This window comes from Rhineura floridana, chromosome 2 (assembly GCF_030035675.1).
Source record: "Rhineura floridana isolate rRhiFlo1 chromosome 2, rRhiFlo1.hap2, whole genome shotgun sequence".
Taxonomy (NCBI): domain Eukaryota; kingdom Metazoa; phylum Chordata; class Lepidosauria; order Squamata; family Rhineuridae; genus Rhineura; species Rhineura floridana.
The window spans coordinates 190029455-190053409 of record NC_084481.1 but is presented as its reverse complement, the minus strand read 5'-3'; the positions used below and the strand labels follow the sequence as shown (position 1 = coordinate 190053409).

Here is a 23955-nt window from a genome sequence, read left to right as displayed (position 1 = left end):
GGTTCAGCCCGCACTTCATCTGTATTCCTAAATGCAACACTTTGTTTTTCCTCACAGGAGAGAATGGCAACTATTTCACGAGCGAAAACAGAATCACTTGGGGATCCCACTGGGGATGAGAATGGGGACAACAATGGAACCAATTACCTAAAGAGATAGTGGGCTGTCCGACACTGGAGGCATTCAAGAGGCAGCTGGACAGCCATCTGTCGGGAATGCTTTGATTTGGATTCCTGCATTGAGCAGGGGGTTGGATTTGATGTCCTTATAGGCCTCTTCCAACTCTACTATCCTGATTCTATGAAATCTGTGATGCTCTAGATGTTCCTGGGTTACTACAACTCACGTAATTTATTTAACAAAATTCATATACTGCTTGATTGTGAGAAACCTCTAAGCAGTTTATAAAAAAATATTCCTGACCATCGGAGATGAAGGCTGGAGATGATGGGAGGTTAACAGTATTGGAGCATCATAGGTTCCCCTCCCTTGTGTGATTTATATTCTGTAGGAAACTGCCAGGTAGATGGTTCTGCTCTTCAGCTGGGGGCTGAACAAAGTGGCATTTGGCTCCTTCCATCTCTAGAAGCTCTCTTCACTTTTCCACTCCAGCCTCAAAGTGGCAGAAGTAGACTTGAAAGCACCAGAATGAATTAGATGAGTATTGTTCATCCTGGAAGGCCTTTACAGATTGTCGATACATTATTCACCATGAACAAAAAAATCATTTTGCACAGTAGTCTTCTCTCTGAAACAGCAAGAGTACAGGGAGGATATTTAGCCTCTGTTCCCTTGCTCCTATCTGCCTCTCAAAACTAAAGAGAAAATAAACTCCACTTAGGTGGAAATACTCGTGGTTTCTTTATCAGACTCTTATCTATTCCATTCCTCAAACTCCTCTGGAATAAATGGTTTCATTTTAACAAGATGGTGATCCTTAGCTGATTTGAGCGATGCAGAATCACTGGACAACTTCCCTGTTATGCAACTAGACACCAACGTCCTTCTACCCATACCCGTTGCTTTGCAGGAAGAGATCCCGCTTCCTCTGTGCCGTCCCCCTACGAGAAAGTTTCGTTAGATGGCGTCCATTAGCTACATTGCCTTCTTTGCAAGCAGTTGCCCTTCTCTATGCTGAGTCATAAAATCAACAGTTCCCCACCACCCCCGTCGGCTGAATACATTTTGGTATGCTCTGCCTCTCCCTCCCCCTCTCTCAGCTCTTTGGTGCGTCCCATCCCATCCCGATACCCTACCCCGGAGCCCAATGGTACATCTCGTTCTCCCCCTGCGGCTGGGAGCGGTGGTTGGCTCCGGCAGTAGCAGAGGCCCGTCCGGTCCCGCCCCGCCTCCCTCCGCCTTGTCATTGATGTTGTTGTTTTTGTCGCAGGAGCCGGAGGGGAGGCCGAGGCCGGGCTCGGGGCTGCGGCCACCGGCGGCTAGGCCGGCGATGTCGTCGGTGTGCGGGGGGCCGGTGGGCGCCGGCTCCCTGCCCAGCGAGCTGGTGGTCCACATCTTCTCGTTCCTGGCCGCCCCAGACCGGCTTCGGGCCTCGGCCTCCTGCTCACACTGGCGCGAGTGCCTCTTCTACCCGGCCCTGTGGCCCCGGCTGCGCCTCAGCTTGCGCGTCTGCCCGGCGGAGCGCCCGCGCCTCGACTTCCTCATGCGCAAGTGCGGCTGGTTCGTGCGCGAGCTCCGCGTCCAGTTCGCCGCCGACAACTACCCCAGCGGGGGAGGCGGAGGCGCCAGCGGGGTCTGCGAAGAAGCGACGGTGGCAGCCGCGGCGGCGGCGGCGGAGGGAGAAGCGCCGCTGTGCCCTCGCTGGCTGGAGCTGCTGAGGACGTACCTGGAGCTTGTGCTCTGCGTGTTAAGCAGCGTCCGCAACAACAGGTAGGGCGACGTGGAAACAACCCATCACTACCTCCGGGAAGTGGGAGGGCGAAAGAGTTGCAAAGCCCCCTTTTCCCCCAAACTCTTCTCTTCTCTTCTCTTGTAAGTTTCATATGGTTTTAACAGCCGTATGATTAGAAGCTCAACCGATGGAGTTGTCTACTGGGAGAGGAAAGCTCCACCTATTGAATTCCTGCTTGTCCCCTTTAGTTAAAGAAGTATTAATCTTGCCACGGAGGGGGGGGCGTGGGAGGAGCCATACTGATGGCAACTCTAGGGATAAGTAACATGAAGGAACACACGTATTCATGTCACCAACTAAAAGGTATTGCAGGGAGGGGAATCCCTGCTGAGTGTTTTTGAATTGGTAGCCCCATTTTCTTGGGCACTTCAAGTACTGTAGGAAAACCTATTTTGTTCCTGGGCTGTCATCTAAAAGAGGAGATTTGAGACACTAGTTATATTTACCAGGTGCCTCCTATTTTGCCTTGTTCATAATATACATCCCAGATGGTACAACAAAAGCCTAGTAGCTGCTTTTGACTTTTAGACTGATATAATGAATGGTTAGTGTTTCTAACTTCTCACTTCCAAAGTGCATTTCTGGAGATGGGAGTACCAAAATAACATTCACCAAAATGGGAAACAGTGGTTTTCGATGTCACTTCTAGGATGCCTGCTGCTAGTGTACTATTCTGAAACCAGGGACAAGGAATATCCATCATTTGCTCTGCCATGACCTGTAACATAACTGTGAAACCAGTTAAGGGGCATCTTTTTCTTTTTTTTAAAGAGAGTACCAGCCCATCCAAAGTGTGATATCTTTCCTTTCCCAGTGGATCTAGTATATCCTGTCATATGACAAACAGGTCACAGTTAGCCACATATGTTGCATTTGTAAGCTTTTAGCACTACATTCCCACTCAAGATTTCCAAATTTCCCGTTCTGTCAAGGTCATGTAAGAAAGAAATCTAATTTGAGCAGTAATGTTCCAGAGCTTTCTTTTTGTTTTCTTTTGAATTACTCTTGTTTCTCTGCTCCACTGCAGAATGAAATATCTCTTTCAATAAGAGACTGTGATGTCCTCTGTGCTGTGTTTTGCTCTCTTTCCTACAGCCATTTCTGTACAACAGAATAGAATATAGTTTGCGTGTCTTGAGTAATTTCCAGCCTAGAGAGTAAGAAAATCCTATTTAGATCACACACATCAAAAAATTAAACTGCTACAACCGGAATAGTGAGTACATGCCAATGAAAAGAAGATGTGATGGTGTTTGAACTAGCTGTGATGAGGTTTGTGGCCTTTTTACAGGGATTTAGGTACTACAATGAACAACTTTTGTCACATGAAGTCATGTAGATATTGAAACACTCAAGTATGTAAACTGGGAGCCAGGAAATCACAGTTCATATTTCACTTCATCAATGAACTTAGTACGTGACCTACTGTTGGGGCCTTTTTGTCACTTTTTATTTTTGCTTTGTCACTTTATTTACTGCATTTTAATTCCTCAAAGGAGCTCAAGCACATGGTTCTTCCCCTCCCTATTTTACCCTCACAAGATCTCTGTGAGGTAGGTTGAGCTGAAAACAGTGACTGGCAATCTTGCACTTACTTGTGGAAAAGCCAGCCACTTGCTGCAGGGAGGGAAGTAATTTCCATGGGAAGTAGTCCATGAAAAGTAATAGGACAAGAACCAAATAAAGAGAGGCAGCAGAGTATTTGTTTGTTTCAGAGTTTCTGTATCAAGTCCTTCCTCTAGATCAGAGTGAAGAATAGCTTACAATACAGAGTACAAGATAAACAGTAATATAAAATAAAATCACACACCTATTATAGAAACAGCAATGCTAAACTTCAACCATCAGACATCATCAGGTTCTAAAATCCTGGATAAATTAATAGTCAACCATTAGTGTGTAGGTCTACATATGGTTGCTTCTTCTCAAGCTAGCAACCTCCCAAAGCTGTGGGGAATTTGGACCTTAGCAGAGTATATAGGTCTTACCCTCCCTTTCACTCAGTTGGCTAATCATGAGAAATAGAACATTTCACAGGCTTTCTCCTTCAGTTCTGCAGTACCGTCCTAGACAGTGCAGCAGTACTGTATTGCAAGGACTATTTTTATCTTGTGCCTGATCCTGGATGCTGTCTGCGAGGTGTCCTTTTATTATCCCTTTCTTGACCACTTCAGGCAATGTTTTCATAAAACACATCTACAGTGTTATTTATGTAGCCTTATTTTTCACCACATAGGCAAAGTAATGATCTTTAGAAGTTTCACACTAGCAATTCTACTGCAGCTGGTTGAGATTGCAGAGGCTATACTGTTTCTTTAAAGTGATTATGTGAATTGTTGTTATGTGCCTCCAAGTCGACTACGACTTATGGTGACCCTATGAATCAGTGACCTCCACGAGCATCTGTCATGAACCACCCTGTTCAGATCTTGTAAGTTCAGGTCTGTGGCTTCCTTATGTGAATAGCACCATTGAAAGTGCCGGCAAACATATACAAATTCTGTGCCAATCTTGTATTTAACACCTTGCCTTGTAGTCATAGGCAACAAGGAATTCCATGCAGGCAAATGAGTGGGCTGGCTGAAGAGGGATGGATTGCTCTTCCCCTGCTCCGTCAATCCGCTTTGTTTTTGTTCTCACTGCTGAGGAAGGATCTTTTTTTCCTCTGTGACCAGCATGACAGCACAGTCTACTACCTTCTCAACAAGCTAGTAATTTTTTCTTTGCAGGCGACTTAGCTTTTGTGGACTAATTTACATGGCTACTCTAGTAATTGATCAGGTAACTGAGGGGCAAACTGTGTGTTACATGCAAATACTCTAGAGACATGTTTATCCTCACAAGTCTATTCCTGGAGTGCCATTGTTGTTCTTATGTGCCTTCGAGTCAATTTTGACATGGCCACCGTATGAATCAGCGATCTCCAATAGCATCTGTCATGAACCACCCTGTTCAGATCTTGTAAGTTTAGGTCTGTGGCTTCCTTTATAGAATCAATCCATCTCTTGTTTGGCCTTCTTCTTTTTATACTCCCTTCCGTTTTTCCCAGCACTGTTGTCTTTTCTAGTGAATCATGTCTTCTCATGATGTGTCCAAAGTATGATAACCTCAGTTTCATCATTTTAGCTTCTAGTGATAATTCTGGTTTAATTTGTTCTAACACCCAGTTATTTGTCTTTTTCACAGTCCATGGTATGCGCAAAGGTCTCCTCCAACACCCCATTTCAAATGAGTTGATTTTTCTCTTACCCGCTTTTTTCACTGTCCAACTTTCACATCCATACATAGAGACGGGAATACCATGGTCTGAATGATCCTCCCTTTAGTGTTCAGTGATGCATCTTTGCATTTGAAAACCTTTTCTAGTTCTCTCATAGCTGCCCTCCCCAATCCTAGCCTTCTTCTGATTTCTTGACTATTGTCTCCATTTTGGTTAGTGACTGTGCCGAGGTATTGATAATCCTTGACAAGTTTAATGTCCTCGTTATCAAGTTTAAAGTTACATAAATCTTCTGTTATTACATTAGTCTTCTTGATGTTCAGCTGTAGTCTGGCTTTTGTGCTTTCCTCTTTAACTTTCAACAGAATTCATTTCAAATCATTACATTCCTACTAAGAGTATAGTATCATCTGCATATCTTAAATTATTGATATTTCTCCCTGCAGTCTTCACGCCTCCTTCATCTTGGTCCAATCCCGCTTTCCGTATGATATGTTCTGCATATAGATTAAACAAATAGGGGGATAAAATACACCCTTTCCAATTTGGAACCAATTGGATTCTCCATATTCTGTCCTTATAGTAGCCTCTTGTCCAGAGTATAGGTTGTGCATCAGGACAATCGGATGCTGTGGCACCCCCATTTCTTTTAAAGCATTCCATAGTTTTTCATGATCTACACAATCAAAGGCTTTGCTGTAATCTATAAAGCACAGGGTGATTTTGTTCTGAAATTCTTTGCTCCGTTCCATTATCCAACATATGTTTGCAATATGATCTCTGGTGCCTCTTTCCTTTCTAAATCCAGCTTGGACATCTGGCATTTCTCGCTCCATATACATTGCTCGGCACCCTGGGACCTCCAATATGGAGTCCCATAGGGGTCAGTTCTGTCCCCCATGCTTTTTAATATCTATATGAAGCCGTTGGGTGCGGTCATCAGGAGTTTTGGAGTGCGCTGCCATCAGTATGCTGATGACACGCAGCTCATTTCTCCTTTTCATCTTCTTCAGGTGAGCCTGTCGGCGTGCTGAACCAATGTCTAGCTGCGACAATGGACTGGATGAGAGCTAACAAACTGAGACTTAATCCAGATAAGACTGAGATGCTGCTGGTGGGTGGTTCTCCTGATGGGATGGGGGATGTTCGACCTGTTCTGGATGGGGTTGCACTCCCCCTGAAGGAACGGGTTCTTAGCTTGGGAGTTCTTTTAGATCCATCCCTGTCACTTGAGGCTCAGATAGCCTCTGTGGCACGGGGTGCTTTCTACCAGCTTCGGCTGGTGGCCCAGCTGCGCCCCTATCTGGACAGAGAGAACCTTGCTTCAGTAGTTCATGCGCTGGTAACCTTGAAATTAGATTACTGCAATGCGCTCTACGTGGGGCTGCCTCTGAAGACGGTTCGGAAACTGCAGCTTGTGCAGAATGCAGCGGCCAGATTCTTAATGGGGACCAGACGGTCCGACCATATAACACCGACTCTGGCCCACTTGCACTGGCTGCCTATTTGTTTCCGGGCCCGGTTCAAAGTGCTGGGTTTGACCTATAAAGCTTTACACGGCACAGGACCACAATACCTGTTGGAACGCCTCCCCCGTTATGAACCTGCCCGTACACTGCGTTTATCATCAAAGACCCTCCTCCGAGTTCCTACTCATAGGGAAGCTTGGAGGATGGCAACGCGGAAAAGGGCCTTTTCTGTGGTGGCCCCCGAACTGTGGAACGATCTCCCGGAGGAAATACGCCTGGCGCCATCGTTAATATCTTTTCGGCGCCAGGTCAAAACTTTTCTTTTCACCCAGGCTTTTTAATTAATTATGTCTAGTATACGCTGACATTGTTTTAATTTTTAATAATTTTTAACTTTTTATATGTTTTATGTTGATACATGTCTTGTATTTTGCTATTTCTTGTCTTGTGAACCGCCCAGAGAGCTTCGGCTATGGGGCGGTCTATAAGTTTAATGAAATAAATAAATAAATAAGAGGTTTTGTTGTAGAATCTTGAGCATTACTTTACTTGCATGGGATATTAAGGCAATAGTAGGATAATCACTGCATTCCCTGGGATCCCCTTTCTTTGGAATTGGGGTGTATATTGAACGCTTCCAGTCTGTTGGCCTTTGTTTAGTTTTCCATATTTGTTGATAAACTTTGGTCAAATTTTGGACAGATTCAGTCTCAGTAGCTAGTAGCAACTCTATTGGTATGCCATCTGTTTCTGGTGATTTGTTTCTTCCAAGTATTTTAAGAGCAGCTTTCACCTCACATTCTAAAACTTTTGGTTCTTCATCATATGGTTCCTTCATGAATGAATCTGTTATCTTTGCATCTCTTTTATAGAGCTCTTCAGTGTATTATTTCCATCTTCCTTTTATTTCATCTCAGTCAGTCAGTGTTCCCCTGTTGATTATTCAACACCCCTACTTGTGGTTTAAATTTAATTTCTCTAATTATTTGGAATAGGGCTCTTGATCTTCCCTTTTTGTTGTCCTCTTCTATTTCTATACAGTAACTATTGTAATAGGTCTCTTTGTCCCTATGTACTAGTCCTTGTATTATTGCATTTAGGGTTCTAACCATGTTCCTATCTCATTTTGCTTTTGTTTTCCTTCTCTCTTTAACCATTTTAAGAGTTTCTTCAGTCATCCACTCTTTCTTTTTAACTAGTGGTATTGTCTTTCTGCATTCTTCCCTGATAATGTCTCTGACTTCAATCCATAGTTATTTTGGTTCTCTGTCAACTAAGTTTAAAGCCTCAAATCTGTTCCTTATTTGATCTTTATATTGTTCTGGGATGTTATTTTAATTGTAATTTGGCATTATGATTGCTTTGTTGTTCTTCTTTAGCTTTACTCTGATTTTCGATATTACCAGCTCATGATCTGTACCGCAGCTGTTCCTGGGCTTGTTTTTGCAGAAAGTATGGAGCTTCTCCATCTTCTGCTCCCCATTATATAATCAATTTGATTCCTATGTTGACCATTTGGTGATGTCCACATGTACAGTTGTCTTTTGGGTTGCTTAAAAAATGTGTTTGCAAGAAACAAATTATTGGCTTCACAGAATTCAATAAGTCTTTCTCCTGCTTCATTTCTATCTCCTAAGGCCCATTTCCCCACAATTCCTAGTTCTTCTGTGTTCCCTACTTTTGCATTCCAGTCCCCCATGATTATCAGCGCATCTTGTTTTGGTGTGTGATCAATTTCTTCCTGTACTTCTGCATAAAATCTTTCCAATTCCTCTTCTGTGTTTGCCATTGGAGCATAGACTTGGATGATGACATAGTGCCATAGAAGGGAAAAACATATCAAATGGTGACTTAGACAAAAAAGTTTATATTGAAAAGGTAAACCCTTCCTGCTGCATCTCTTTGTTAACTTCTCCTCCTGGAGCTGATTTTTGTTACAGAAAGGGAGCATCAGGGCTTTCTTACATGCATTTTCATATAACGTACTTAGGCCCTGTAGTAAACAGCCAGGGCATAATCCTTTAGGAAAGATTATTAGGCTAGGGTATGAGGAGAAGCTGGTGTTTGAACTGGTCTCTGTTATATGTTTTGGCCATCTACGGCTGAACACACATTATTCATATATGTTGACAGGTATTGGACAAGTAGAAAAAATGCTTTTATTCTGCAAAACTGCTCTGAGGGATTGTAATTAAATCTTGGAATTATCTTGACTTTACTCTTTTCCTCGTGAAAGCAAAATTGTATTACTCATATAAATAGCAATTTATTGCTCTTCTCTCTCTCTCTCCCTTCAGTTAGTTAGTCTTTATAGCTGACTGAGGAACATATTTAATTGTTGTAGCAGCTGTGTTCTGCAACAACAACATCTGAAGAAACTTTAAAGCTATAATCCTACCCATGCGTTCATCAGAATGAGCCCCATGGTACACGGTAGAGTAAAAATATGGAGGATTGTGCTGTAAGAAAGGTGTTGCACCCAGGAAGGTCTGTTTATTTATTTTTCTTATGCTCTACTCTTCCTCCAAAGAGCAACTTGCATAACGTTCCTGGGCAGCCTCCCATCCAGGCAGTTTATAGGCCCGACTTGCTTAGCTTTAGCTGCAACCTGATGAGTCTTCTGACCATTCTCCGGGTAGTGTTGAGTAATAACTGTATACAGTGGCCTCGGGTTGAGGATGTGCAGTCTGATTGCATCACTGAACGAAAGGAAAGTCTCACCCTCTACTCCACTGTACAGTGCTGATAGACATCCAAAACATACAATCCTTATCCAGCAAAGAAATCTGCCCAGGAAGGTCTGCTTCCTTCTGTGAATCTCCTTTGTAGATTGGGGTAACAATGCAATTTTAAATAGTCTTACTTTGAAGTAAATTCTGTTAAAGCACACATAAAGCCCAAAGTATTGTTTGATGCTAGAGTTGGAACCTTATGCTCATATATTCACTGCTCCCCTTGGAGTCTACTTGTTTAGTTACTTCCTTTTAGGAATGTGCACCAGCTACAAGATGTGGTTTAACCCCAAATATTGACACTTCATAAAACAGCCCAATTTGGCTTAGGAATCCAACCCCATTGTATTTCTCCCTCCCTCCTTTCCACTATTGGGAAATCAAACAGGTATAATTTGCACCACCACCCCCTTGACAAAAGTGGATGAAATTTGCAGCCATAGTAGCCCTTTCAGAGTGGATAAAAACCTGCCAAATTGCACACAAACAGATTTAGGGGCTTTTGTACTGGGCATCTCCTCCAAGACTTCCAGCTTTTCTTCAGGATTTGTCTGAAACTGATGCATACCTCCATTTCCTATGGAACCTTTGCTACAAACTATGAAGTAACTAACTGATTCTGTGCATGTGAGGTGGAGACTGGCCAATTATAGGCTTTGTTCCTACACAGAGGGAGTGTAACTCTGTTGATTCTCCTTGATCTCTCAGCGGCTTTTGATACCATCGACCATGGTATCCTTCTGGAGAGGCTCGCGGAGTTGGGAGTTGGAGGTACTGCTTGGCAGTGGTTCCGCTCCTACTTGGCGGGTCGTCTCCAGAAGGTAGTGCTTGGGGAACATTGCTCGACACCGCGGGCTCTCCAATATGGGGTCCCGCAGGGGTCAGTTTTGTCCCCCCTGCTTTTTAATATCTACATGAAGCCGTTGGGAGAGGTCATCAGGAGTTTTGGAGTGCGTTGTCATCAGTATGCTGATGACACGCAGCTCTACTTCTCCTTTTCATCTTCTTCAGGTGAGGCTGTCGATTTGCTGAACCGTTGCCTGGCCTCGACAATGGACTGGATGAGAGTTAACAAACTGAAGCTCAATCCAGACAAGACTGAGATGCTGTTGGTGGACGGGTTCTCTGATCGGATGGTGGATATATACCCTGTCCTGGACGGGGTTACACTCCCCCTAAAGGACCGGGTTCGTAGTCTGGGAGTCTTTTTAGACTCTTCCCTCTCACTTGAGGCTCAAGTAGCCTCGGTGGTTAGGAATGCGTTTTACCAACTTCGGTTGGTAGCCCAGCTACGTCCCTATTTGAGTAAAGAGGACCTTACATCAGTGGTACATGCTCTGGTAACCTCACGTTTGGATTACTGTAATGCGCTTTACGTAGGGCTACCTTTGAAGACAGTTCGGAAGCTACAACTAGTGCAAAATGCGGCGGCCAGATTGCTGAGAAGGACCAAGCGGTCCGAGCATATAACACCTGTTCTGGCCAGCTTGCACTGGTTGCCAATGTGTTTCCGGGCTAGATTCAAAGTGTTGGTATTAACCTATAAAGCCTTATACGGTGCGGGACCACGATACCTTGCGGAACGCCTCTTCCGATATGAACCGGCCCGTGCACTACGTTCTGCTACGAAGGCCCTCCTCCGGGTTCCAACTCACAGGGAGGCCCGGAGGGTGATGACAAGATCTAGGGCCTTCTCAGTGGTGGCCCCCGAACTATGGAACAGTCTCCCTGAGGAAGTACGCCTGGCGCCGACTCTGCTCTCCTTCCGGCGCCAGGTCAAAACCTTCCTATTCTCTGAAGCATTTTAAGTTACATTGATCTAATTTTAATAATGTTTATTGTATTGTTGATTGTATTTTAATATTATTTTGTTATTCATTGTATTTTTATACTATTTTATGTTCACCGCCCAGAGAGCTATCGCTAGTCGGGCGGTATATAAATTTAATAAATAATAATAATAATAATAATATCTAAACCAGAGATTTAAGATTATTTACATGGGAGAAGTTAAGACTGCATGGTAGGAAATCAAACAATAAAATAACCATATTCTTTGAGGCCTTGAAAAAGTTTGTCTCTATTTTCTCTTCCTTTTCCTCAGTTGCAGGTGCAGTGGTATTGGACTGAAACTCTGGTTTTGCATAGTTGTATTCTTCACAATTGAAAAAGTGCTGCTTTTATTTGTTTCAGACTGGGAACTCTGATTCTCTTTACTGACGGTCTTAATTTTGAATATATCCTAGTTCTGAAATCAAGATGCTAAACTAGTTCTTCCTATTGCTTCTCTTTCTCCATCTGCAATGCCTGCAGGTTATCTGCATTTCACAAGTTGGGTTTCTAGAGAAATATGCCTGGAACTATATGAGATGAATTATGTAGTGATGATAATATGTCAGAGCATCTGACTAATAAAACTAAATAAGAAAGAAGGCCAAAGAGGCATATTCGCATGTTCAGCATTGTGCAGCCAGTAGGGTTCTAAAAGATATGACATTTGTTTCTGTCGCTGAACTCTTGAAACAAAAAGGGCACACTGGAAGCAGATTGACTGATAAACCTAAGAACAATCATTTGTTAGTACCAATCCCTGTGTATGTGTGTATAGTATTTTATGTATTTTAATTGAATTTTATGTATTTTAATTTATTTTAATGTTTTTGTGATTTTACTGCTTACAATTTTATTATGTACATGTTTGGTTTTATTTTTGTAAGCCGCCCTGAATGCCCTATCATAGGGTAGAAGGGTGGGATAGAAATATTTTAAATAAATAAATAAATTGTGCAGACATATTCAGTGTGTTTCAGAACAGTGGAAAATTTTCATGTTGCATATGAGATCAGAGTGTTGGTAGTTATGTTTTCCCCACAGCTTTATGTCAAATAGCATATTTCCTTGCACCAGCTAGTTATTAAAATTGTTTGCAAGCTAAACATTCTTTGTTTGTGGGTTGGAGAGAAAAAATAAAAGTGGTCTGATTGATTGGTAACATGACTGAATCTGCTGTTCTTCAAAAACAGAAAAAGGAACGGCTCCTGACTGTCCCATTCTATCTTTCAGTTACATAACAGGCGCAGTAATAAAATTTACAGTCTCTTGAAAACATATGGTATGTCTTTGTCTAACACAAGTGGCGCGAAGTGCAAAGCCTTGAAAAGTCGTCTTCAAGTGGCCACTTTTAACTGATCAGAAACATAATAGCCTGGAATCAAAGGAACTATATTCCCATGCTTCAGAACTTTTGAATTCTGGTTAGAAGTTTGGAGTGATGTGGGGAGGAGGACCATTTCTTCTGTTCAGATGAAGAACTGACATTCTCTGTAGGAGCTTAAATTTAAAAATAAGAGCAGAGTGCACCCTGTCATTGTCCACAGAACCCTTTGAAGAGCAATGGAGTAGTTCTCAGGTTTGGAAATAGAAAATCTTGATTTACATTCACTAATGATTCTGACTTATGACTGTTTTTACAGTTACCTTGTTAAAGCCCATTAGATAACCTCCCTGTTTGCAGTTAACACCATGATAACCTTCTTGGCTACAGTGCCACCCACATAACGCTGTGTGATCATGATATATAGTGTGAGCTCACTGCTAAAAATATTATTATCACGAAATTTCAATTTTTTACTATATTCTCAGGAACATTTTGGTTAAAAACCAGTAATCACATTTATTATTATTATTATCACTATTCCTATTACTATTTTAGAGTATCTGGGAAATTGCTGACATACTCTTCACTGTCTGGGATGACACTGGTGAAATTGGACAGATTTCTGTCTCAGACCATGAGAGAGCTGTGACATGGTTACTAATACTTGTAGACATCGTATTACATATGTACACATCCCTCTAATTGGTAAATATTCTGGATATATATATATATATATATATATATATATATAAAAACATTAGTTTCATGCTCCTGCACGGTAGTAATGAAGATGTTCAACATCTTTCCATCCTACCTTTGTGAAAAGTCTTGCAACAGCAGTATCTGTTTACTGCAAGGATTGTTTACATATTCGCCTGTGGGTACTTGCTTTCTGATTACTAGTTTTTTATTTTCTCTCTGGTGCATAGCTTTGTATGCTATGAACAGCACAAGAAACTTTAAGTAAGACTCATTATGCATCTAAGCTGTTCACTCCTGTGCACAAGCCAAGGCAGGGGAAATAGTAGTGAGCAGTCAGGGTGCATGGCGGAAGGACATTGCCAACATTTCTGTTGCTGATTACGCTGGAGGAGAGGGTGCTGAAGAGTACTTTATCTTAGTTCATGTGGGTCTGAACAGAGCCCACATTGTAGGCATTTCCACCATTGCTGAGTTGAAAATATGACCTCTGTTGAAAATAAGTTGCTGAACAGAGAATTAATGGCTTTACTTGAGTTCAGCACATAAAATAAGGCTGGGCAGAATCAATATTTTCTTTTCTTTTTTTACAATAATTTTTATTCAAATTTTCATAAAACAAACAAAACAAAATCATAAAACATTCAAAGACAAAAAACAAAACAAAACAAAAATGATTAAACAAAAAAATAAAATGTTGACTTCCCATTTGTCGCAGATCAAATCAGTTATAGGTCTACAATATATAACAATCCTGTCTCTTAAATTATATTATAAAATCACTTTCCTCCAGTAGTTATCTTAATTAATCATCAAATCTCATAAACATTACTTTATTCTTTCCACAAAAAGTCAAAGAGAGGTTTCAATTCTTTAAGAAATATATCTATCAATTTTTCTCCAAATAAACATGTCGATTAATCCATCTCGTTAATAATAATAATAATCTTATTGTCATAACCATAGTCCAAATAAACATATCGATTAATCCATCTCATCAAAATCTGTTAGGTCCAATAATTTCAATAGCCATTATTCCATTATCCCTATTAATTCCATCTTCCATCTTCAATAGTCCTGTTAAGTCCAGTAATTTCAGTGTCCAATCTTCCAGAATCAATATTTTCTGAAGGATCTAGGATAATATGGAACACAAGGTTCTCCAAGCAGTTCCATAAATTGCTGTAAAGTTCAAATGCAAGCCTAATACTGACTGGAAAGTTTTTTGCATAAACCCTACAGCTGATGTCACAACAAAGTTGCTGTTTGACTCACAGTGATTTAATAGGTGCTATTTAATTACTTCTGCATTTTTAGGACTTTGCTGTTCATAGTACAGGCAGGCCCCGCTTATACAGCAGGTTCCGTTCCGGACTGCTGCCGTAAAGCGGAATTCGCCGTAAAGTGGAACCCATTGAGTATAATGGGCGCGTTGCGCGAAAATGCCGCAAAAGCGCAAAACCAGCTTTAAAACGGGGAATTTCCCCTAATTGAAAGCTGCCGCATTAGCGGAACGCCAGAATGCGAAGCGCAGGTAAGCGGGGCCCTACTGTATCATTCAGAGTTCATCAAGTTAGCCTGTCTCAAAGGGCTCTCACTGCTGCTACCGCGGGATTGACTGAGTTCTAGCTGCTGGTGGGGGAAAGAAAGCCTTCTGCATGAAATGAATGGAAACATCTCATTGTGTTTGTGCCAAATACGGCTTAGATGCCCTGTGTACACTTTCCTGGGAGTAAGCCCCCAACATTGTGGGACTTGTTTCCAAGAAAACATAAATAGGATTGGAATGTGTGTCATATCCAATTTACCTCCCTCTCCATCTCTCTCACATGCGCCCAGGCTTTAAGCCTCAGTGCTCAAGTAGAGAGGAGCGGAAGTGTGTACTTCGCTACAGGAATCTGTAGAATAGATAGCCTTAGATTCTTCATTTATTTATTACTTTTATATCCTGTCCTTCCTCCTCTTAAAGCGAGTGTATCAAGTTGGAAGAGAAGACTTCCAGGTTCTCTAGGCAGTTTGATCAATTGACACCAGATATGTTGATCAAGATCCTGAGTCATTTATGGGAATCAGCTATTTGTTTTTTGTCATGATACTTCCCATCCTTTATTTCTTGTTTCTCTGTCTATGCATTTCTTCATTGGGTATTATTATTTCTGAAAAATAGTTACAAAAAGAATTATGGGAATCAGTACATGAAGTCTTCCCTGTCTTCCTCCCTGCAGCTACCACCACTCCATCTTTCTTTTCCATATAACAACCAACATAATGCATGGCATCACTTCATTGCGTTGTTCATCTCCCTTTCTTTGCCTCACATCTGTGGCTGAAGGGTTAAAGAGAATGGCACAATGACTTTTCATCATGCATTGTTTGTGTTGGAGAATGTTAACAGGACAATGACTGAGCAGTGGCAGCTCTAGGTCTCTTATATCTAGCTTGACTTTCAGCTGTGCAGCATGTATAGATTATGCAACTGCACACAACTTTCAAATGACAGTGCTGTTCTTTTAGCATCTACATTACTTGAGGTAAGAAAGCTCAGGCTGCAGAGCTAAAAATAGTGACACTGCTTGATGTTCTTGGGTGCTCACTGCTAATTCTAATTAAAATGTTCACGTTATTGTGACCTGCTTTTTGTAACTGGAGCAGATATGAAAACTGACCCCTTAGAAAAACCTTTGTAAAGCAACGTGTATGTGTTGCATATCAGCAATAAATGATGCACTCAGAATATGTATACATTTGGGGCATAAAATTTGCTACATGTACATAGAATGGCTTCCTGTTCTACCAGGTTCAAAGTTCTTGTTTTAGTGCACAAAACCATGAATAACTTAGGCCCAGGTTACCTCAAGGACCACCTTATCCTATGTGTCCCAAGTCAATTAATGAGATCATCTGGGGGAGCACTATTAGTGGTAACTGATGGACCAGAAGCACTACTTACATCAATGAGAAATTGTGCTTTTAGTGTTGTGGCCCCAACACTGTGGAACCCCCTCCTACCAGAAGTCCTACCAGAAGTCAGACAGGCACTGTCCCTGCTGAGTTTCAGGCTCCTGATTAAAACCATTTTATTTCAGGGAGCCTTTGCACCACGAATGCTTCTCTGGTGTGTGTGTTCTTCCCCTATGTTTTAAATTTTATACAATATATGTTTCTATTGTTGTAAGCTGCTTTGAAGCCCATATGGTGAAAGGTGGGATAGAAAAATTTAAAATAAAATAATAATAATTTAATAATTATAAAATAAATAGTCCTTGGATCTGCGCATGTAAAATATGACAACTCTGAGTGGTTACTAGTTAAGTGAGTGGCAGCCTGTTGAACTAAGGTTTGTATTGATATATCAAAGCTCATCTGCTACCGCGTGTTTGGGTTTCAGGTCTAATTTGTGATCAAAAGTCAGTATTTAATCTCAGGCTTGTAACTATCCACTCATCTTTTGTACCTTAGTAACCATTTCATGGAGAGCATGAATTGCTGCAATTGGGCAGGGAAGCTTTTGTTAATGAGAAGAACCATTGGTATCCCCTACTCCTTTTCAGACCACTATTGGGTGGTTAGAAAGGGCTACTTAGGATGACTTTTAATAATCTAGAGTATGTTTCTGCAAACTTATTTGCAAAACAGTTTTCTTCTTGATACATCTTTGGGAGGGAGACTGAGCAGATTATTTCATTTGGGTACCTGGAGAACACCTGCGTAGGTGAGGCTGAAACAGAATTCTGAGAATTTAGAATGATACGGGAGAGAAAGGTGTACATGCTGAAATATTTAAATACATTTTCCATTGAAGCATTAGTATAGCTTATAAATGAAAGGCTGTATTAACTAGAAAGAGAGCCAGTGTGGTGTTGTGGTTTGAGTGTTGGGCTACAACCTGGGAGACCAGGGTTCAAATCCCCACACAGCCATAAAGCTCACTGGGTGACCTTGGGCCAGTCACTGCCTCTCAGCTTCAGAGGGAGGCAATGGTAAACCACCTCTGAATACCGCTTACCATGAAAACCCTATTCATATGGTCACCATAAGTTGGCAGTCCATTTCCATTTTTCATTAACTAGAAACTCCTCCTCCAAAAAGTTGTGTATCTACCTTTGCGTTTGGTGTCTTTCTTCACAGCCTTTGTTAGTCAGCTTCACTAAAATAATATAGGGAAGGGCTGCTGTCTGTTGCCTTCTACGTTGTGCTCTGTAAAGATCTGGCAAATTATCTAATCTGTATCAGGGAAAATCCATTCAAGGACTTCTAAGTAAAGATTAGCCAGGGCATTGTGTTATGCCCCTGAGACATGCAGTATAGGATTAACCAAAATGTCACCAATTTGGTAAAAACTACTACAAAAAACGGGAGGATGACTATTCTGTAAAGGTGGGCTAGAAGGGTATCTGCTTAGAGAGCTTTTCCCATTCCCTCCTTTGTATTCAAGCATTTTATTTTTTGGAAAAAGAGAAGCCAAGAAAATAAGCTGGTTTATGCCTAGGAAACTCTTGTCAAAAGTCATCTACAGCATAGATTCTATGCCTTTTCTGTCACTGGCATGGCAAATCCCAAATAACTCCATGCAGTGGTCCAAGGGGCAGGAGATTTCATTTTGGTATTTATTTTGCCAGCATCTTCAACAAATGTTTTGTCTACATGTAGTAATACTTGACATATAATCCTTTCCTTACCTATATTAACCATATTCATAGGTTACAAGGAGTATTTCTAGTACACTATGATAAAAGATTCAGAAAAAAATTGATTATATTGTGACTGATCTTAAATGCTGGGTTCTTACCTAGTTTTGAGCAGAATAAAACATTGACTTGTAAAGCTTTAGCTTGGTCATTAAAAAACAGCTAGGTTAGAAGGGGCAACTTGTTTCTAGATTTCATGTACTGGAAGGTTTCCGAACACAGAATAGCTTATAATGGAGAACACAAAAACTTGAGTAGTTTTGTTTAAATGCATTGCCTCTGACTTAACACAAGACTTTTTCTTCTAAATAGGAATCTCCAGAAATTAAGTCTCTTTGGTGATATAAGCATTCTACAACAACATGGGAGTATATCAAATACATACCTCAGCAAAGTGGATCCAGATGGAAAAAAGATTAAGCAGTAAGTTGTCCAAAATATATTATTGCACTATTGGAGTTTTAAGAAATTGAATGTGTGTGTTGCTTCACATAAACTGGGTTGTAAATGTGCTGGTTTAGTTGAAATATAATACTTTTGGGTATCTGTCTTCTCTTATGATTCAGTGGCCGCTATTGCAAAGAATTGCTTATGGCCTCACAGTGTCTATCATTCTTTGCTGTTGCAATTTCCTTTGCAAATAGGGCATCTCTTCTCAGAATATAATTAAAAACAAGCCATTTGTAAGATATGGCAGGTTTTACTAACCTACAAAAATCATGTTCTAGAAGAAATTATTTAAGTAGAGGAGGAAGGGTTCAAAAACCATCTCATCCAATCCTCTGCTACAGCTATATCTTCATCCAGGAATCTTTTATATAAACTTTCCCATGTCCAGGCCATAGTGCAAAAAGCAGGTCCATTCTGCAGAAATTGAGAAACCTGTATACTGCTTGACACATTTAACCTGACTATTCTCACAATGAACTTGGGAGAATAAAATGTGAGAGGACTGTGTACAGTGTTGTGAGGTCCCTGGAAGGATGATTTAAAATATTCATTGTCTTCTGAGTTATGCACACTAATTTGAAGAACAGTTTCTGGTACTACATTTTTGCATGACTTTAAGGTTAACCATAATCTAACAGTATAAATACAATGCAGGACCAAGTCATGACTTTCTTGTGGGAAATAGTTATCACCAAACAACCACAGATAGAGCTGTCATATCACCTAATATCACTTCGCCCAGATCAGCTTCAAATCAGGTGATAAGCTGAATGATGTACTTGCATATATTAATTGGTCCTTACTTTCACTTTGGAGTGCCATTTGAATGAGATGCATAATGTGCTGGTACAGTGAATAGTTGTCCCAACTATTGAATCCACCATGCTATGCTGTCTAGGGCTTCTAGCAACTGATAGCTACTCTGAGCATATGCTACTTACAAAATAATGGGGAGGGGGAATCAAAACAAGTTACAGTGCACATACTAAGGGGAAAATTGACTTTATATTATATATTTTTTAAATTGAGGAAGATAATAGCACTTTAAAACAAAGGGCAATTATCTCACAAAAACTTTAGACTTATTTTAAAAAGTTGTTCTCTCTTCTCTCTCCCCCCACCCCCCCGGTATGCATCTTGTGCAGGGGGTCCTAAACTGTGGTCTGTGGAACACTGAGCTGCATTCAGGTGGTGTATCTGTGAAGCACTTACAGTTTAAATTCTAGAGAATTCAAATTGAAATACAATAAAATACAACATAATACATAAAATTAACACTTAACATACAGTTAAAAATCATACAGCATTTAGCTCAGTGCATTACAGTTGCTACAACAGGCAGAAAAATCATTAAGTGGCCCACCAAGACCCTGTGACATTTTCAAGTGATCTGCCGAGGGGGGGGGAGTTTGGGAACTTCTGATCTAGTACCCCACAGTTTGTGTTAAAAATGTAGTTTGTACTTCTGTTGGAAGTGTGTTTGGTGACATTAATTGCTCACATTAATTGCTTGCTTGTCTACTGAATTAGGCTCATAATTAAATTTACAATAAAAGTTTAAGGTGGTTGCTTCTGTTTTTTCTTGCAGAATACAGCAGCTGTTTGAAGAAATATTGGGTAACAGCAGGCAACTGAAATGGCTGTCATGTGGGTTTATGCTACAAATCGTAACTCCCACATCATTGTCATCTCTCTCAAACCCTATTGCCAATACTATGGAACACCTGAGTTTACTGGACAACCACATCCCTGGTAATACCACTCTTATCACTGCAGTTGAATTGGAGCGTTTTGTCAGTCTTCGCTCACTCGCCTTGGATTTCTGTGATTTTACAGCAGAAATGGCAAGAGTCTTGGCTGATAGTAACCATGTGCCTTTGCATCGACTGTCTCTTCTGGTCCACAATATTTCTCTAATGCACAAGTCCTTGGAGAATATGCCAGAAGATGAGGACTGGAAGGCACTGACACGCAACAGCACTAATCTTCGGGTCTATATAATGGCTTTTGATATCAAGAGCGATGACATGCTAAGGATTCTTAAACCCAGTATCCCGCTGGAGAGGATTCACTTTGACAGCTACATCACTTGCGTTTCAGGAGCTGTTGTTGATCTTATATCCAGGCAATATGATAAATTCCTCACTCATTTCATACTAATGAATGATGTGATAGATATGTCTGGCTTCCCAGATCTCAGCTTCAACCGGACCGAAGACCCATTGGTTTTATTGGCCTGGAGATGCACAAGGCTCTCTCTTCTGGCAGTGCATGGTAGGCAATTACATTGGTGCAAAACACTGGTAGTTTAAAACCTATACATTAACATGTGCATTGGTATACCCTTGATATCTCGCATCCAAGTATTTTTCTCCAGGTCATGGGGAAATCCAGAGTTTTGGAGCAGGGAATAAATTTTACACAGACTTCAGGCTGGGATATGTTGTGCATATCAATGTGATTATGTTGGGGAAACTATTATAGTCAGGAACCCAAGACTGACAATTGCAAAAAAAAAAAAGTTAATTGGAAGAAAGGAACCTCAATTCCTGTACTGTTTGATTGTCCTTACTTTAGTCATGCATTACTTTTTCCCAAAGTTGTATTACACCTGATAATATTTTAAGATTACCAGGTCTTTTAACATGAAGTTCTTATGGTGCTAAACTACTAAGAAATACCATGAGACATTTCCTTACTCCTCTGTCCAGAAACGTTGGGGAAGGGAAAAAACAGGCAGCTTCACAAAATTAAATACAAAAAGCACATTCACTCTTTAATGAACTGAGTAAGTGAACTGACCAATTATTAGAGCAATTTCTTAATGAGTACTTAATCACAAAAATTGCTAAATAGGGAGGCATTAGCTGTGAGGCTGTCGAATATTCAATTATCTTTGCAGTAGGGTGGGGATGAAAAGAAGGAAGAAAACTGAAGTCCAATAAGATAGTAATTGCTGTTTTTTTCTGTTTCAGGTTATACTGTTTGGGCTCACAATCTGATTGCGATTGCTCGTCTTCGTGGCTCTGATTTGAAAGTGCTTGAAGTCACAGAAGAAAGCATTGATTTTGACCAAGCTGAACTGGCTGATCAGGATGTGGATCCAGTACATAATCTCATTGAGCAGGTATCCCTTGGATTGGGTCGGCCTTGGCATGTAGTCATGGACATAGAATTACTCAGTGTCTTTACTGAGCCAACTCGTCATTTTTACAGAGAAATGCAAAGCTTCAGTGAAGGCATTTAGCTCTCTTTATTTACAGTTCCTGTGGTTACATATGCAAGTAGGGTCCTATTATGTTTTTCAGTAGTGTGAATTAACCCCTCTTGTGCTGTGTTTAATCAGTATTAGCTATATAGAATTATATATGTATATTCTACTTCTTGATCAAAGAACGTAGTCGGGTATTGGTTTAGAAGCTGAAAGTGGCAACGTTTAGGGCTTTCACGGTTAATGGACTTGTCTACAAAAACAAAACAAAACTCAGTTGTGGCCGAGGGTTGTCTGAGGTTGCCGGCTAACTTTCTTTTCTACTGAGTAACTCTGCAACTTCACTGATTTTACTATTGTCGGAGTTTTTGTGCTCAGGAGCCAAAATCTTGTTACTATCCATAGCCCGGTGGTTTTGAATGCGGTCATTGTCATGTAAACTGGTAGCATGCTACTTAAAGCTTCTTTAAAAAAACAGAAAAATCAGGACTATCAATACCATTTACTGTAAACCTTGCTTTGATTTCATGTGCAATATCTGAAGCATGAAATATTGCCACTCTGCAATTTCCTCCTTGAATATGAAGCAGTAGTCTCTTGCACTGTATAGCTTCTTCAGATGTTTACCTGACTGAAAGCTATAAACTGTAGTTTCATTGTAAATTGTAGCTTCTTTTTCTCATGGTCTGTCAGCTTCTCCGTACAAGTTAGCTTTGGGCCCAGATTTAAAAAGAAACGTTAAGTCTATACACTCCGATGGGGTAAAACCATAACAATTTAGATATAAATTTAAGTCTGCTTGCAAACAAACATTAGTCGTGAAATCCCTAGCAACTAAGTCACTGGATTTTCTCTGTCAGCGCCTGTGTCAGCTGCCAAAGAATAGATTTAAAACGAAGAAGTGCCCACATGCTGGCAGGGGCAGGCCAATTTTTGGCCAGCCAGATACTGCTAGATTGTAATATATAAGGTCGAATTTCGACCTGTGGTACACAGCTGTGCTGTGGCTCAGTCAGCAACCTCAGAACTCTTAAACATGCACCTGTTTCACTGTGAATAGTGAATGTAAAGGAAGGAAAGGAAAAAAGATACAAACCTTGTTCTATCACAGGTATGAGCTGCTATGATGCATGAAGAACATTCCATGAAGTATGTTTTAAAATCTTGTTATATCTGAGAGGCTTTAAAAGCCGATTTAAACTGTTTCAGGGCAACCGCGGTACAGACGTGGTCTCTGTGAGACTTCCACCTGACCCAAGTTTTAAGTGGTACGAATGTTGTGCATTTAATGTTAAAGGACAGTCTGCAATAATAAAGTAAGTGGCCAACGTGGGTGCCCAGCAGTGCTGAGACCTGGCTGCCATATTGTAAGCTTTGGAAAACACAATTTATGCAACAGATGTCCAGATATGATTCTATTTATGGAAAAGTTTATATGTGTTTTACAAATGGTTTTACCATCTTATATTAAAATGACCTTTTGACAGGTGTGCGCTGTTTTGTCTCCAGTGAGCACATACCATGCGGATTTTATATGTACATCAGTAGAGTGAATCCACTGGCACAGTGTGTGTATATGCCAGATGTGGTGAGATTTTATCTTATAAATGTGATCAGACTAAAGTAACTCCTGACAGAAAATGTAAGGAAACCAGCTGAGTGTTTGACTTGATGACTGATGTTGTATGGTTTATGTTAAATGTATATTCTTTTAATCAATGAATAAAGCATTAAAATTGATTATGGTAAAATATTTTATTATATCAGCATGGTAGTTTTAGCATTAGACAAATCACACCTCATTGAAAACTATCTGCTTGTTTCCATTGTTTAAATCCAGAAAGTCTTGTGACTCTGAAATAGGTCAGACATTTATTTGGCTAATGCTTTATGAACATTTTTTTTAGGAAACCAAGCTAAGTAAAAAACCAGACCAGCTATCATAATTTGATATTGTTTACTTAAACTGGCAGAATACATCTTAAAGTGTAGAATATGGAAAGCCCAAATCCCTCCAGTAGCAAATGCTTATATCAAAATTGAATGTGTTCTAAAAAATTGTGTAGTACTTATATCCATGTCCCACTATTAAATAGACTGTGAACACTTACCATGCCTTTGGCTTTACATTTTATCTATTCATGTTTTTTATTACACTTTCTGGGTGACTATATGGTAGATGGACAAATAACAGCTTGTTCTCCATGATAAAAATCACGTTTCCCTTGCAATTTGTTACTGTTTCCTTCTCACGTTATTACAATGCAACTTGCATTTATGCCTTGCTGAGCGGAGCTGGATGCGGCAGATCTCTAGTGGAGCCAGCTGGGTCCCGGCTCAGCTGGCTTACGCTGGCATAAGTCCCTCAACCACAGGGCCCAGCCATCTCAGCTGAGACCAGGGTAAGTGAAGCCGCT

At 40.7% G+C, this 23955-nt stretch overlaps 1 protein-coding gene across 1 annotated transcript; it reads left to right on the top strand.

Moving 5' to 3' along the window:
• Positions 1–1159: 1159 nt before the first annotated feature.
• Positions 1160–23278, top strand: FBXO33 (F-box protein 33). The gene is made up of 4 exons (XM_061611708.1): positions 1160–1890; positions 18190–18300; positions 19916–20601; positions 21303–23278. Exons 1-4 carry the CDS (start codon positions 1268–1270, stop codon positions 21572–21574), a joined length of 1692 nt encoding a protein of 563 aa, XP_061467692.1. The 5' UTR covers positions 1160–1267; the 3' UTR covers positions 21575–23278.
• Positions 23279–23955: the final 677 nt, after the last annotated feature.

Excerpts from the sequence above, each read along its gene's own strand:
- FBXO33 (XM_061611708.1), top strand. The coding sequence starts at position 1,268 with ATGGTACATCTCGTTCTCCCCCTGCGGCTGGGAGCGGTGGTTGGCTCC. Across the intron at positions 1,891-18,189 it reads AGCAGCGTCCGCAACAACAG|GAATCTCCAGAAATTAAGTC; the intron begins GTAGGGCGACGT and ends TCTTCTAAATAG. Across the intron at positions 18,301-19,915 it reads GATGGAAAAAAGATTAAGCA|AATACAGCAGCTGTTTGAAG; the intron begins GTAAGTTGTCCA and ends TTTTTCTTGCAG.